The sequence below is a fragment of the Fonsecaea monophora genome (assembly GCF_001642475.1).
Source record: "Fonsecaea monophora strain CBS 269.37 chromosome Unknown Scaff83, whole genome shotgun sequence".
In the NCBI taxonomy this organism is placed as follows: Eukaryota; Fungi; Ascomycota; class Eurotiomycetes; order Chaetothyriales; family Herpotrichiellaceae; genus Fonsecaea; species Fonsecaea monophora.
In genome coordinates, this window is record NW_019174014.1 from 80,380 (window position 1) to 96,385 (window position 16,006).

The following is a 16,006-nucleotide window of genomic DNA, read 5'->3' on the forward strand; positions in this document are numbered from 1 at the left end:
GTTGTGCAGTTGTGCAGTTAATAGCGCTACTAAATAAATTCGGGGCTCGATCTGTTGCAGGGGTTCGGATCCTTTTTGGGGGGTCGAGATGGCGCAGGGCCAAACTGCGGGTAGTGCGGACGTTGACGACCACATCGTACTTCATCCACCATCTCTAATCAACACGAGGCTGGCTCTGCTCAGCAGTCGTATTCTTGTTGAAGACGGGAGATAGTCAATGCTGACTCTCGTGTCCTTTGACTACTGTGGTCCGTCCTTGTGAAATGTGGTCCTCTCGTCGGACAATGACTTGTTGATTTAGACCAGTGTTCCCCGAATTGAGTCGTCCCTGGTCCTCCTCCCTACGACCCTGCCCGCACACCGTTTCCTGTTGCATTCAGCGCGCAGGCCTCGCGCCGCGTGGATGCCGCCCGTCTCTTACCTGTCACCATGTCGTCGATGCGCGGTCTCGTCCAATTCATAGCCGACCTCCGAAATGCCCGGGCGAGAGAACTGGAGGAGAAGCGAATCAATAAAGAACTGGCCAACATCCGCCAGAAATTCAAGAGCGAGAAATTGGATGGCTACCAGAAGAAAAAATACGTCTGCAAATTGCTCTACATCTACATCCAAGGGTACAACGTCGACTTTGGACACCTGGAAGCCGTTAACCTGATCTCCGCAACCAAATACTCCGAGAAGCAGATCGGTTACCTGGCCGTCACCCTATTCCTGCACGAGCAGCACGAGCTCCTGCATTTGGTGGTCAACAGTATCCGAAAGGACCTGCTGGATTACAATGAACTCAACAACTGTCTGGCTTTGCATGCAGTGGCCAATGTGGGTGGTAGAGAAATGGGCGAGGCGCTCAGTGCAGACGTCCATCGGCTGATGATCTCCCCTACCTCCAAATCCTTTGTCAAGAAGAAGGCCGCCTTGACGCTGCTCCGGCTCTACCGAAAGCACCCGGCTATAATTCAAAGAGAGTGGGCAGAAAGAATAATATCACTGATGGACGATCCTGATATGGGTGTGGTGCTCTCTGTCACTTCTCTCATCATGGCTCTGATTCAAGACAACCCGGAGGCATACAAGGGGAGCTATGTCAAGGCAGCTCAGAGACTGAGAAAGATTGTCATTGAGAACGACATCTCGCCGGATTATTTGTACTACAAAGTCCCTTGCCCGTGGATCCAAGTCAAATTTCTAAAGTTGCTGCAATATTACCCTGCTTCAGGTGAGTACGACACCATTTCCCATCCTCGTCCGAGCGATTCTGACTTCAGAGTAGAAGATTCGCACATACGCGATATCATTCGCGAATCACTGCAGGCCATCATGCAAGCAGCTACAGAGGCGCCCAAAAATGTGCAACAGAATAATGCTCAGAATGCCGTATTGTTTGAGGCCATCAACCTTCTCATCCACCTTGACACAGAGCACCAGCTCATGATGCAGATTTCTTCCAAACTGGGAAGATTCATTCAGTCGCGTGAAACTAACGTGCGGTACTTGGGTTTGGATGCCATGACCCATTTTGCTGCCAGGTCCGACACTCTGGATCCCATCAAACGGCACCAAAATATCATCATCAGTTCGCTGCGAGACCGAGATATCAGCGTTCGGAGGAAGGGCTTGGATTTGTTGTACAGCATGTGTGACACGACCAATGCCCAACCTATCGTCAATGAACTGTTAAAGTACCTGCAAACTGCGGATTTCTCAATACGCGAAGAAATGACGCTCAAGATTGCGATTCTAACGGAGAAATACGCCACTGATGCTCAGTGGTATATTGATATCTCCCTGAGACTGCTGGCCATGGCTGGGGATCATGTCAGCGACGAGGTCTGGCAACGCGTGGTCCAGATTGTCACCAATAACGAAGAACTGCAACCCTACGCAGCACAGCATATCTTTGACTATTTGAAAACCGACAATTGCCACGACACGCTTGTCAAAATTGGAGGTTATATCCTTGGAGAGTTCGGCCACCTAATAGCCGACAACAAAGGATGTAGTCCGATCGAGCAACTGATGGTGCTACAAACCAAGATGCTGTCAGCCCCCGATCCCACAAGGGCTCTGCTCCTGTCGACATTTGTCAAGTTCGTCAATTTGTTCCCAGAGATCAAACCACAGTTGCTCCAGATGTTCCAGTTCTACAGCCACTCGCCCGACTCAGAGTTGCAACAGAGGGCATGTGAATACTTGACTATTGCGACTCTACCGACTGATGACCTACTACGAACCATTTGCGACGAAATGCCCCCGTTTTCTGAAAGAGCCTCCATCCTCCTGCAAAGGCTGCACAAGAAGAGTGCCGGGATCAGCGAAAGGAGAACGTGGGTGGTTGGCGGCAAGGACGCCAATGCCGACGAAAAAGAAGTTTTGCTGGCCCAGCAGACAGGGCTCAAGCGATCCTTTACCACTATCGTTAATGGGGCAACTGGAAATATGAATGGCGCTGCAGCCACACCGGGACAGAATGGAACGACCAGTGCTGCAAAGGACCTGGAAGGACTGGATATGAACGGCCATGACGATGACGTGAAGTCTTCCAGTCTCACGAGCACGGTCCATCTTTCGCCAGACTGGGAGATCGGCTATGACAACCTGTTCTTTGCCGACGAAGGTGTCTTGTACGAGGATCCCCAGATTCAAGTCGGCATGAGGGCAGAGTATCGTGGTCACCTCGGGGTGATCAAGCTGTACTTCACCAACAAGGCCTCATTTTCAGTTGGCTCCTTCACGACCACTGTGGATAACAAATCGGCCCCCAGCCTCAAAATTGATAACAAGAACCTCCCTGATTCAACAGTCAGTGCAGACTCGCAAGTCCAACAGACCATTGTGTGTACTTCGGTCGCGCCTTTCTCGGAAGCGCCCACCATCCGCATCTCATATCTCGCCGGAGCCCTGCAGGGATATACTCTGAAGTTGCCAATCCTACCCCACCGGTTCATGGATCCATCGGAACTCTCCGCGGAGGATTTCTTCAAACGTTGGCGGCAGATTGGAGCGGGCCCCCTTGAAGCGCAAAGTACATTTGGCATGCGCAATCCTTTAGCGCCAATGAACGACCAATTTGTCCGCGAAACCGTTGCAGGATTCCGTTGGCGCCTCCTGGACAACGTGGATCCAAATCCAAAGAACATTGTTGGATGTGCGGTGTTGCAGTTGGAGAAGGGAAAGACGGGATGTCTACTCAGACTAGAGCCCAATCATCAGCAAAAGGTATGATTCCCAAGGAGCGCTGTCCTTTGTACATGATCGAGACTGACCTTTTATTTAGATGTTCCGCGTCACTATTCGTGCGACGCAGGAAAAGGTTCCTGAAATCCTGTTGAAACTCATGCACGAACGACTTGCTAGAGGGCCTCCAATTTAGGAGCAGCCTCGACTCGTGTCACCAGCATCAGCATTAGCAGGTCCGGGTATTCAGTCCTTTTCAGCGCCTGTCGTATGGTGTTCAGCGGCCCAGGTGGAGCGGGTACAGCATGCATTGTCCTCACGGGTGACATATAATTTGAGCATCTTCTTGAACATCAAAATAGCATGATGCCGTTCTTCCCTTTCTTTTTCCCCTGTGAGTGGTCAAGCTCACCGTTGGCCACAAGGTCATGAGATCCAAGCCCTCTCGTATGATGGAATGCTCTTACTTCTTCTCTTGTCCCGTATGTTCTAACACTGTAGCCTCTTTCTTTGGAGGGCGTTCCCCAAATATCGTACTCCCTACCCGCACCTCACTACTACCCAACCTGACTGCGCTCTCAAAGTCCTCGGACATGCCCATGCTCAGCTCCAGTTCATCCTTGTCCTGCAGCCCCAGATCTGCGGCGAGTCGGTCGCGGGTGGCGCGGAGGGTGAGGAAGTCCTCGTTTTCGGTTTCCGCGGTCGTGGCCTTTGACCGCGCGATGGCGCCGATGGTCATGAGCCCCTGGAGGTGCAGGTTCGGACACTTTGTGTGGTCGCGGACGAGTCTGGTGAGGGAGACCAGCTCCGCCGAGTCCGGGTGCAGGCCGCTCTTGGACTCCTCGCCCGACGTGTTGACCTGGATGAAGACCCTCAGCTTCTCCTCCATGCCCGTGTCGGCCATGACCTGACGCCAACGGTCGCCGTGTTCCTTTTGTAATCGCTCGTTCCGCTCCGCGCGGCCTTTGTTCAAGAGGTTCGCCTTCTTCTCGCTGTCGACGCTCTCGACCGCCCACAGGTTGTCCACGTCCCTCGTCACCGGTACGCACTTGTTCGACTGCAACCCGCCGATGAAGTGCCACTTGATCGTCTTAGGCAGCAGTCTCGACTTTTCCACCAACTCCTGCACGTAGTTCTCCCCGAAATGGTCGTGGCCTTGCCCTTGCGTCCCACCGCTGGCCGCGGGGGACGAGGTGTTTTCAGGCGCCGGCGCCGGACGATGAAGGGCGAGAATGTCAGAGGCAGGCTTCAGCTTCGATACAGCAACGACCCGCACAGGAGCTGCGGGCGGAGGACTCGTGCCTGCAGGCAAGGAAGCGCACCATGCGCCATGGACTCGTTGCTGGACGGAAGTGAGGTTGTGCCAGAGGGCGGATGCGCGTTGTGGGTTTATGGAAATTTTCATGTCTGATGGGACTTCGGCGTCGTTTGTAGAGCTCATTGTCGTATTGACTAGTTATCTAGGTCGCTTGGTCTATTCGAGAAAAATGAGGGCGATCCACGATAAGCTGCAGAGGTTGAAGATCAGGGATTCATGTACATTGTATATGCTTCCTGGCGATAATGTAGTTTGTACCTCCGCCGGATACCACGTCATTGTTTCGATTGGAATCCGCGGCACAAACTCGCTCAACTATTACTGCACAACACATCAAAATATTAACGTGAAAAAGTCCTCATTCATTAAACGGGGTATCCTCTCGTGGTGCCAGCCTGTCTATCAACATCATCAACCCATTGTCTATGGACCCCGCAGCATATGCAAAATCCTAGTCAAACTTCCATATGGCAATCGAGTCCTAGTCTATAAGTCATTTTCCCACATGCCCAGTCTATCGTCTAACGTCCATGGTCGAACGGCGTGCATATCCATGGTATGGTCAAGATTTCGTGTGAAGAACGCCAACGCTATGAATTCAACCGTCTTACCACCCTTATTCGTCGTCTGAATCAGGTGGGTGAGGTGTCCCAGGAGGTTTATTGAGCCATTCGATACTGGAAATCAAACCATTAGCACATGGTACAGAGACTGCTCGGGTAGGGTCAGAACTTACTGTCTCAGTCTTCTCCTCACTTCCCTTTCCTTCAACTGCGCCCTCGTCATCTTCTTTTTCTTCTTCGCCTTGAACTTCATATCGCTGTTGTCTTCGACGCCTGAGTTGACGGCGGAAGCGGTGGCGCTGGACACCGCGGAGCTGACATTACTGGACCCCGGGCGTGAGTCTTCAAACCGGTTCAGGTCGATAGCAAGGTGACCTTTGTGCGTCACTTTTCCGTTGGCCACATGCCACTGTTCCGGACACAACGCTCCAACAAATTCTTCGTTATGACTGATCATGACAACGCCACCCTTGTAGTCGCGGATAGCCACAGCCAGACCACCTAGTGAATCTCGATCCAAGAAGTTGGTCGGTTCGTCGAGGACCAACAGGTGAGGGTTGTTCCACATGGCACCTGCTAGCACGACTTTCACTTTCTGGCCACCACTCAAACCCGAGATCTCGTTGTGGTTGGCGATTTCAGGATCTAGTCCAACGTCCTCAAAGTGCTTTGATATCACCTTGGGTTCGAGAATGCGATAACCTAGACCTTCACGCGATGCCTCGTGGTCATCAAACTCTTGGACCAACTTCTGAAAGCCCCATTCTAACAGGGTCTCTCTTGAGACCTGCGAGTTGAACTTGGGAAGCATGTTTCGCCATTTAACCTCGTACTGGAACGTCTTCTTGTACTTTTGCCGGCCGATCAGGTTCTCGATCTGTCTGGAACCCTTCCCATCTCCGAGGTCGATCCATTTATCCATCTGTGCCTTATCCTCAGCAGTGAGCTGCCGCGTAGCTTTCATCAAGACTTCTCGATCATCTCCATTGGCATATCTCCACTGTAGATACTGGTTTGGTGTTTTCTCCAAATGCATCTCGACGTGCTCCAATGCATGCTGCTTGATGTATCCAATTCGTAGATTGGGATGCTTTTCCACCTTGCCCGTTTGAGGAATGGTTTCGCCAGTCAACAACTTGATCAGGGTGGATTTGCCTGCACCGTTGGCACCGATGATGGCGACTCGAGATGATAGACTTAGTTGACATGAAACGTCGGTCAAGCTAGGCTTAGATGCACCGGGATAGGTATAGCTGACGTTCGTCATGCGGATGATAGACCGTGTGTTAGACTTGACGCCGCTGAGGATGCCAGGAGGAGGGAACTTGAATTGCACTTGCGTGGCTGATAGTGTGTAATAGCTCTTGCCTTCGGGCTTGACTTTGACGAATGCCGCGAGATTTCCAGGATAATGGACCAACTTCTTGTTCTCATAGTGATAAATGTCCGTGCATACTGCGTCGAGGAAGCCAGAGTCGTGGGACACGATCAACGAAGTGATTTCTGTGTGCTTCTGGAGATACTCCTCGAGCCACTTGACATTCGCCACATCCAGATGGTTGGTCGGTTCGTCGAGCAGGAGAACATCGGCCCTCATCAACATGGCCCTTGCCAAAGCCAGCTTCATCTTCCAGCCTCCGGACAACGAACCCACCTTGTGGGACTGTCGACCGTCGGGACCGGCTGTAAAGCCAACTTCGCTCAAGACTTCTGAGATTCGCGCTTTGCCTTCTTTGGCTATTTCGGGATCTTTGGACACATATTCAAGAATGCTGATATCAGCATCCTCGCCCTGATTGTGCTCCACGAAACACGTCTTCAGGACTTCCTTGGGCGGAAAACCTTCCAATTTCCCTTCAGCAATACTCCGCATTAGAGTCGATTTCCCTGCGCCGTTACGGCCACACAGACCGTAGCGATGTCCCTTCAGAAGTCGTAGGTTAGTGTGCGAGAGTAGTAGCATACCGCCATACGCAAGCGAGAATTCGGCATTGACAATCTCGACCTCGTTCGGGTCCTCAACAACTGAAGCCCCAAATCTTTTGTGATCCTCTTCCACAAAGTGCTTCTGCACAGCCTCAGCAACAGCTGTACAGAGCTCGTCTGGTAGCATGTACTTCAGATACGGTCCAACCCGGGAGGGAATGCGTGAGAAGACTCGAGAATTGACGTCTTCTCTAACCATTTCCGAGACATAGGTCTGGCCGGTCTTCCATACCGACATATCCTCTTTGTTGAGACCGCCTTGGGCGCGAATTGAGCTGTCCAGGACTTTTAGAACGTCATCAGTGGTTGTTCTCGCAATTTGGCCATTGGTCACCCCATCTTTATCGTCGCCCATAGCTTTCTTCATCACATTGACGGCTCTGGTGGCGAGTTCTCGGACTTCGGGGAGTGACGCATTGTCTTTCACCCTTTGCACGCCAGGCTGTAATTTGGGCAGAAAGGTTCTAGCCTCGACGGGATCGTGCACGAGCTTGGTCAAGTTCTCCACGACAACTACTGTCTGGCGGAGAACTTCTTGAGATGTCGTCGGCGTGTTGAGTGATCGTTCCAGCAACGGGGTAAGAAGAGCGAGAACAGGAGAGGTGACGATGGCGACAAAGGTCGTTTGAGAAAGGGCGTGAATCGCTTTCTGGAGAGTCTGGGCGGACGGGTTTTTCATGGTGTCGATGAGCAGGGGTATCCGAGGGGCTACATCGTCGTTTTGGAGCAAAGTCGTGAGCGAGGTCATGGTCTTGGTGGCGGCTTTGGCGACTTCAGCTTTGAGATCGTGCATACCACCCTCCACAACTGGGATAAGCTCCTTGAGCGTTTTACCCATAGAATCCCGCAATACATCCTTAGCTTGTTCCTCCTCTTTCGTGCCTGTTCCCATCTGGGCCTTGTCGGCCATCTTTCCCAAGAGAGTGTAAGCACCCACAGTGCCTTGCCATTTTCCAGTTGGTTTGGACAGATAGGCCTGTAAAGCCGGGAGGAGGCCTATGACCATGGCCTCGGGTGCGAGATTCTTGAACAGTTCGTCGACGGCGTATTGCGCCGACTCACGAACTGAAGAACCCTTGTCGGCCAACCCATCGAGGACCAGATTGAAGAGGCCACCGTCCTGGATCAGGAAGACCACTTCACTCAGCGGCTGCTCACGGGGAAATCGCTCAAACATGGCCCCGAGGATGAACATGGCGCTTTCCCGTTTGGCGCCATTCTTCTTGTCTGCGGCGGCCTTTTTTATCTCTGGTATGAGGTTGTAAGAGACAAGACCCCGAATCCCCACCGATTGGATAAGGAGGTTTGTGAGGGCATATGCAGCATCGAGGGAAGTCTGGGCGGAATTGGTGTCGACAATAGTTTTCAGAATGCTGCTGACTTCTTCGGACGCTGGAGCGACGCCGGAAAAGTTGGACTTCGAAGGAACGACCGTCGTCGCCATTGCGGGAGCCAAGGGAGGGCTTTCGATGTGTGGCATTACTTTGCACCTGAAATTCCGTGCAGCGCGGAACTTCTAGGTCTCCCGAAAACAAACAGTAAAAATCGAACTGGAGAAAAAAACTTGAACACAGAAGGCTGTACGGATCAACAAGAACGATGGTGTCGCTCCCTATGCCACCTCAGCCCGCGCAGGAGTGGAAAGTAACCCAAGGGGAAGACACAAAACAATAGAAAAAGAATAAATTGCAGAAGCGACGAGGGGCGTGTCGGTGGAGAAGAGGAGCCTATGAGAGAGATCTGACACTGCCTGCGCCCACCAGCCGCTGACTTCACTGGCTGCTTTGGAAGGATGGAAGATAATTTTTTTCCTTTCAGCCTTGTTTGAAATTTTTTGGGGGCACCGGCCGGATACCAGGGGTAGTTTCTAATCGATAAGAGATAGGCGGAGCAGGGCGCTGTTGGGGGCCGCCAGAGGGGGTTGGTTGACTGACTAAGCAGCATAATATACTTGTATTATTTCCGTTGCCACCATGGCGAAAATGATTTCGATTCTCCTCCAACACCAAGTAAACACCTGGTCATGCAGTAACTAGAAGCTTTTGGCTACAACAATATATCTACAGTGAAATCCCCAGCTCGAAAAACATTCTTTTATCCACATCACGTCATCATATAGAAGTGAGGCATTCTCAGTGCCTGGTCTCATAAGATGGACAGACCAGCGGCTTCACAGCAGTGCTCAACAGAACAGGTGTCAAACAAGGCTATGCCCCATGATAGTGCATCAGCATCTTGTCATTAGAAGCCTGCCTCTGTATTGCCTTCACCCATACTCCGGCTAGAACTGCTGCCGCTTTGAATGGCGCCAATGATTCCATCGATATATGGCGCTCCACTCCACTTCTGATGAGTGAGAACATCAACCCCAAGCTCCTTCTCTCGACTCTGGACCAGCCTGACATAGGCGAGCATTCCGTCTTCCTTAAAGCCTCGCGACAGCTCCGCGCTAATCGTGGCCGTGGAATGGAGTCCGGCAAGGGAGATCAGCTGAAGCACGAAGCCTTCCGTGGCAAGATCCCATACGAATGACTTGAGCGAAGTATCGTTGAAGCCCTGACCCATCCAGTTGAACGACGGGCTCAGATTATACACAAGTTTTTTGCCAGGGTAGGCCTCACGGATCTCCCGAGCGAAACCGGCAGCTTTCGACACGCTGGGGTCGGCAGTCTCCAGCCAGAGAAGGTCTGCATAAGGGGCGAACTCAATGGCACGCTTGGTTGCAGCAGGAATGCCTGCTCGGTAATGGTAGAAACCTTCGCGAGTTCGAGGGACGTCGCAAGACCAACCCACGGGCGACTTGGTATATTGAGAAGAGAGTTTGCGGCGTGAAGAGAGGGACATGTTGCGATCTGCTTTGGTTTTGGCGAGATATTCCGAGGCATCTCCGCCTTCAGCTTTGATGTGGGCTTCGACAGCTTCGTCAAATGTGACCAGCTTGTGCTTCTTGACCCATTCAGCTTCAAACTTGTCCACTTCTGGTCCATCGGCTCCGTTCAGCTCCATCTCCTGGAGAACCTCGGCCAGCGGAGCGGTGTCTTCGGTTACACCAAGGATATACTCGTGATCCCGCACGTCGATGGCGCTGGAGAGTAGTTTGCCACTCTCCGAGTCAGTTCGGGCAATGACGAGGTTCTCGCTGCCCATCATATCCCATTGAAATCTTGCGGCGACGAGGCGGTTGATGTGGTCGCCCACAGGTACCAACACTTTTCCTGCCAAATGACCGCATTTCTTGCCCCCGTGGAGCTGGTCCTCGAAATGCACTGCCGCAGCACCATTCTCGGCGAAGAGCTTCGCCAGCTTGATCACGGCGGACAATCCACCGTGTCCGGTGTCTCCATCTGCGACGATAGGTCTCATGTAGTCGATGTAAGGGGTCTTCTTCCGTTCTTCCGCAGTCATCTTCCGCCGTGCGTCGAAATGTTTGCGGTCGTGGAGTTGCTGAGCTTTAAACAGTCGCTGAACTTGATTAGGAACCGTGTTATAAGGATAGTCGCCGAAGTCTGCCGAAACCTCATTTGTGGTTGTGAGAACGGATGAGCAGGCCCAGCCCGATACATAGAGAATCTCTTGGTTGGGCGCCTGCTGCGTCATCTGGACGGGATCAATTGCTCCCATGGTGTGGACTGGCTTGCCCTCGGCTGCTCTCTCTTCCAACAAATTGAAGAGTTTCCTCGCCATGAGCGAGCTAGGATATACCTGCTGCAACGTCCCTCGTTTGCTCACAACATCTTCTGGTCTGTAAGGTCTTTTGATGCCCTTGTATCTCGGTGATGCCCACCATGCCTTCACATCTTCTACTTGTTGCTTGAACAAAACGTCTTCTGCGTCGCCAGCTTTGTCCTCGGTCGAGAGAAGTTGAAACGAGTCGGAAGGTAGTGAAGTGGACACGGGAGGGTTCACTGCAGGTAACGAGGACAGATATCGGGGCATAGCTGCGAAAATTGGTTTTGATACTGTTGCTCTTGTGGTATGTCTGGCTGCGAGCCTTGGAAGGCTCCTGGGTAGGCGTCGAAGCATTGTTCTTGCGATATCACTGACCTCTTCTAAACATTCCAAACAATAGCAATGTGGAAATGGACGAACGGCACTCCCTTGGGTTATAGCATTAAGAAATGGCGCACCTCTATGAGCCTTGCGGACGGCAGCCCGAAATTGCTTGGTAAGAAATAAACACCTCGATCGTGGAGAAACCACTGTCGAGGGCTCTCAGAGCTGCTGGAGATGCTGGAGACAACGAGCCTCTCCCGACTTCGGGCCGCGAAGCGACGAGCTCCGGCAGGGTCTGTGGGGGGTTTTTGAGGAGAAACGGAGGGCTGGAAAGTGCCTCGGGACATCGGTTAGGCTCGGAGCTTTTGTTCATGGGCTGAGGCTGTCCACCGAAAATGCGCCTTTCACAAGGGGCTGGTAGGCTTGTCGCTAATAGCGAAGTTCGGACTTCACATTTTTTTGGTTCAAAGCAAAAAGCTCTTGCATGCCGCATTCTTGCAGAATACTGTTAGCTTTCTCGACTCTCACCTTCACCACCAGTGCTCGCACACTATCTTTTCGCGGTGTCGACATCTTCTCTCACTGCGTCCATTGAAGTCCACGAACCCCGCTCAGGAAGCACCGTCTCAGCAAACAATAGAGACACAAGCTGTGAATAGGAGGATTGTTGATTGCAATGGCTGCCACAACCAGGACCACCCAGCACGCCCTGAGAAGCCTTCGTGCTGCTTCGTCAACTCGGCCCTATGCCTCCTTGACCCTTCGGACGTACGCCTCCTCTGCCGAGCCCGACCTCAAGGCTACGCTTCAGTCTGTCATCCCTGAGAAACGAGAATTGCTCAAGCAGGTCAAGAGCCATGCCGATAAGAAGATTGGAGACATTACTGTCGGCCAAGTTATCGGCGGCATGAGAACAATGAAGTCCATGGTTTGGGAGGGTAGCGTGTTGGATGCCAATGAAGGCATCCGCTTCCACGGCCGAACCATCGCCGACTGCCAAAAGGAGCTCCCCAAAGGCACCTCTGGGACCGAGATGTTGCCTGAGGCTATGTTCTGGCTCCTTTTGACCGGCAAAGTCCCTTCCACCTCCCAGGTTCGAGCCCTCTCGCGCGAGTTGGCCGAGAAGTCGGACCTCCCACCCCATGTCGTCTCAATGCTCCGCTCATTCGACAAGAATGTCCACCCGATGACGCAGCTGTCGTGCGCCGTTGCTGCTCTCAACACCGAATCCAAATTTGCGAAGAAGTATGCAGAGGGTTTGAACAAGGCGGACTACTGGGATTCTACCTTTGACGACAGCATCAACCTTCTCGCCAAGCTGCCTCGTGTGGCTGCGGCAATCTTTGACAAGTCTGCACTCGACCTGCCCCTGGACCTTGACCAGGACTGGGCTTACAACTTCGCGAAACTCCTCGGGAAGCCAGGGAAGGAGAACGAGGGCTTCCAGGACTTGCTTCGTCTTTACCTCGCACTTCACGGAGATCACGAGGGTGGCAATGTCTCGGCTCACGCAACTCACCTGGTCGGGTCTGCTCTTTCTGACCCATTCCTGTCGTACTCTGCTGGCTTGCTGGGTTTGGCCGGACCTCTGCACGGTCTTGCTGCCCAGGAGGTCCTCCGCTGGATCTTGAAGATGCAGGCGCAAATCGGTGAAAACTTCTCTGACAAAGACGTCAGAGACTACCTCTGGGCAACTCTTCGCTCCGGCCAGGTTGTCCCGGGCTACGGTCACGGTGTGCTCCGCAAGCCTGACCCACGATTCAAGGCATTGATTGACTTCGGTGATGCCCGTGAGGACATTGCGAACAACCCCGTCTATCGGCTGGTCAAGAAGAACAGCGAGATTGCGCCAGGCGTCTTGACCGAACACGGCAAGACCAAAAATCCTCATCCCAACGTCGACAGTGCTTCGGGTGTCCTCTTCCACCACTACGGCTTCCAGGATCCCTTGTACTACACCGTCACTTTTGGAGTCAGCAGAGGTCTTGGTCCTTTGGCGCAACTGATCTGGGATCGTGCTCTGGGCATGCCAATTGAGCGACCCAAGAGCATCAATCTCGAAGGACTCTTGAAATTGGTGTAAACCTTCTCTGTCTACCAGGAATCGTTGTACATAAATTTGCCTTGTTTACGTGGATGGACCGGCGTCCTTAGTCTGTGTTGTACAGCCAACAGGGCGCTTCTCAAAACTTCTCAAAATGATAGCAAAATTCTAGATCAAATGCTCCGAACTTGTCCTGCGACATTTCCCTCTGTGGTGACACGTGATGTGACGGAATAATGTTGTTCCGTTGCCATCTGCTGCTTGTTTGGGTTCTGACTTTACCTGTGACCTGCCTGACCAAAAGAATGCTTGATCCTCTCAATGACCTGACCGCCACACTCTCGCTTGGTCTCAAAGACTACTCGTCAGGAAGACAGAGTTTCCACACCATACCGAGCCCTCGGAAACTCCGACCACGGTTCACTCACATCCATTGTATCCCTGCTGCTGCCACATTTTCACACTCTTGACAGTCATTTGGCCGCCGTCCTTCCACGTCGGATACCACGTGTCTCGCGCATTCCAGAAATCCTTCTTCGCAGTCTGACCCGCATCGACCCAGGGTTTGCCCTTTTTGCCGTCTTCGAACCACCCATTCGTACCGCCAACGGCGACATTCAGGATGAGATAAAAGTCTTGGTCAAATGGTGTCGATGCACGGTTGTACTTGGTCCATGGATCCACAATGCGAGTGCCATTCGCATCGGCCTGGGGGAAGCGGCCACGTCCCCAGAGTGGCTTGTTAAAGTTGGTGTACAACACCTGCAGCAGCCGCGTGTCAATGTAGGTGAAGATATATTTCTCCGACCATTCCAGCCCAAACGTATGGAATTTTTTCGCGAAGGTTGTGTGCAATGCGTTCCTCTTGACGTTAGTCCGCCACCAGGCATCATTCGCAGTGTCTGGACCCCAGTGCAGAGCGCTGGAAACAATGTTGTTTCCTCCCTGCGGATAGGTGTGGTTGTTGCCTCGAGACTCGACGATATCGATCTCTCCAGACTGCGGCCACACCCCATACTTGGCCTCGACAGGGAGCAACCAGATTGCAGGCCACAACCAATCACCTTCGGGTAATTTGGCTTCGACCTCAATCCGACCATATTTGATTACAGCGCCTTTCTTTGTATGGATACGCCCAGACTTGACAGGATTGACAATGGTGCCATTGGTTGTGTTTGTACCGGTAATGCAGTTGCTCCAGACTGATGATGTGCATATGCCACTGGCCTGCAGATCAATGACGTTGTTGGTCTCGATCAATTTAGCATCTTGAAGAGTCGGCTTGATCTGAAGCATTCCATCTCTCACAAAAACATTCTCCTCCGTCACAGTGGTCTCCTCGAACTGACCGTTCCCAAAACCCCCAACTTCAGCTTCTTTGGTCCAAATCTCGGAGTTAAAGCCGCTCGAGAAATCATCCAAATACACTGGACAGTACTGGTGATTGACCACAGTTCGAAGACCATCCCAGACCAGCAGACCAGCAAGCCCGAAACCAATTGCAAGTCCAATCAATGGGATAATTGTTACCCATTGCTCTCGAGGATCTTTGACCTTTGTCCATGGCTTCTCCACCTCGCCTTTCTTGACTCTGCGAGAGTGAAAGTATCTCTGGTTGAGCATGGGCTGGACGAGTACTGCAGATGATGCCGCCCTCGATGGATCTCCAGAAACGTACGGGGTAAGGAATGGATTGACTAGCTTCTCATGTTGGTATCCGCCACTCGCAGTCGCTGAGTCTGGCGAACCAGGCCGAGGCGTAATGTCAATACTCATCATAGAGTCCGCTCGAGAATAACTTGGCCGGGAGAAATGTGTCATGGTAAGGTTGGAAAGTATTAAGAGCTGTGATATCGTTCAACTTTCTGGACGCGGCGAGGCTCTATCGAACCTCTGATAACAGGACCGTGATCTATCCAAATCTGCCGGAAGCTGTTCTGGAACGAACCATGGGACGAGAATAACTGCAACGTCAACCCTTAAAAGCCGCAGTCCTGGTGAAGGCACTCCTACGCCGGCGCAGAATGTTGGACTTGTCTCGGCTCAGGCGGTCATATGTCTCATCCGGCTCCCAGCCGCGATCAAGCGACAGATTGAGATTGTCGCAACCTACGAAGTCCGCAATCTCTTCACTGAATTGCAAGGAGCGGAGATATTTCTCATACGCTATAGCCACTTAGCTACAGGACTGAAGGTGAGCCATAATGGTCAGTACCAAGGCGGAACAAACCAACAAGCATATACCTCATTCAGCAATGGACAACAGGGATAGAGACCCCGTGTAACAGGATGAGTCTCTATATTTAGCATCAATTGGTTCCCAGACTGCCAGACATGACACTACATCATGCATGATGCGCACAGACCTGATATGACCATGTCTAGTCAGAGAACACATTTACTGCCCTGGTGGCCCTTGCATACACGTTTGAGATGAGGCTGACTTAAACCAAAACAGGCATAGTTACAGGAGCCCCTGTCTGAGGTCGTCGGTCCAGGAAACACGACCCGTCAAGTCTCCTTGCGCACCATCCCCTTCATTCTCTTTTCCCTGTTCCTGATGTCTACATGATTATCTGGGCTGCACTGGACTGGCCTGGTCCTCGTCAAGATGGTCTCCCTCTTCATAGAGCGGCCAACACTATTTTGAGCTAAGAAAATCTCAATGCTGTCGAAATTCGACCCCGGTAATGACTGCTGTGTTGCAAAGGGGTTTGGCCATGTCTCATCGCCATGACATGGCTCAGAAAGGCAAGTGTTCAAATATGATCAGGACAGACAAGGGCTATGGTGAGTCGAAACCTAAATCTTGCTCTTGATTTGGAACCCTTTTTGGGCTGTCAACTCAGGTTTGAAGTGAAAAGTTTCTTCAGCTACTGCATCCACTGTCTCTGTTTTCTAGGTGTCACTATTTAACGCCGGTCTGTC

The 16,006-nt window shown here is 52.1% G+C and overlaps 6 protein-coding genes across 6 annotated transcripts; 2 read left to right on the top strand and 4 right to left on the bottom strand.

Moving 5' to 3' along the window:
- Window positions 1-429: 429 nt before the first annotated feature.
- Window positions 430-3,370, top strand: AYO21_08984 (hypothetical protein; the record flags this gene model as incomplete). Its single annotated transcript, XM_022658923.1, has 2 exons — window positions 430-3,216; window positions 3,275-3,370. 2 exons carry the CDS (start codon window positions 430-432, stop codon window positions 3,368-3,370), a joined length of 2,883 nt encoding a protein of 960 aa, XP_022508763.1.
- A 267-nt stretch (window positions 3,371-3,637) lies between these two features.
- AYO21_08985 (hypothetical protein) lies at window positions 3,638-4,615 on the bottom strand (the record flags this gene model as incomplete). The annotated part of the gene is made up of 1 exon (XM_022658924.1): window positions 3,638-4,615. The coding sequence occupies one exon, from the start codon at window positions 4,613-4,615 to the stop codon at window positions 3,638-3,640; it is 978 nt and encodes a 325-aa protein (XP_022508764.1).
- A 493-nt stretch (window positions 4,616-5,108) lies between these two features.
- AYO21_08986 (hypothetical protein) lies at window positions 5,109-8,485 on the bottom strand (the record flags this gene model as incomplete). Its single annotated transcript, XM_022658925.1, has 2 exons — window positions 5,109-5,169; window positions 5,229-8,485. The coding sequence occupies 2 exons, from the start codon at window positions 8,483-8,485 to the stop codon at window positions 5,109-5,111; spliced, it is 3,318 nt and encodes a 1,105-aa protein (XP_022508765.1).
- Window positions 8,486-9,282: 797 nt separating this feature from the next.
- AYO21_08987 (hypothetical protein) lies at window positions 9,283-10,977 on the bottom strand (the record flags this gene model as incomplete). The annotated part of the gene is made up of 1 exon (XM_022658926.1): window positions 9,283-10,977. The coding sequence occupies one exon, from the start codon at window positions 10,975-10,977 to the stop codon at window positions 9,283-9,285; it is 1,695 nt and encodes a 564-aa protein (XP_022508766.1).
- Window positions 10,978-11,710: 733 nt separating this feature from the next.
- AYO21_08988 (2-methylcitrate synthase, mitochondrial) lies at window positions 11,711-13,117 on the top strand (the record flags this gene model as incomplete). The annotated part of the gene is made up of 1 exon (XM_022658927.1): window positions 11,711-13,117. One exon carries the CDS (start codon window positions 11,711-11,713, stop codon window positions 13,115-13,117), a length of 1,407 nt encoding a protein of 468 aa, XP_022508767.1.
- A 381-nt stretch (window positions 13,118-13,498) lies between these two features.
- AYO21_08989 (hypothetical protein) lies at window positions 13,499-14,899 on the bottom strand (the record flags this gene model as incomplete). The annotated part of the gene is made up of 1 exon (XM_022658928.1): window positions 13,499-14,899. The coding sequence occupies one exon, from the start codon at window positions 14,897-14,899 to the stop codon at window positions 13,499-13,501; it is 1,401 nt and encodes a 466-aa protein (XP_022508768.1).
- Between the last annotated feature and the right edge of the window lie 1,107 nt (window positions 14,900-16,006).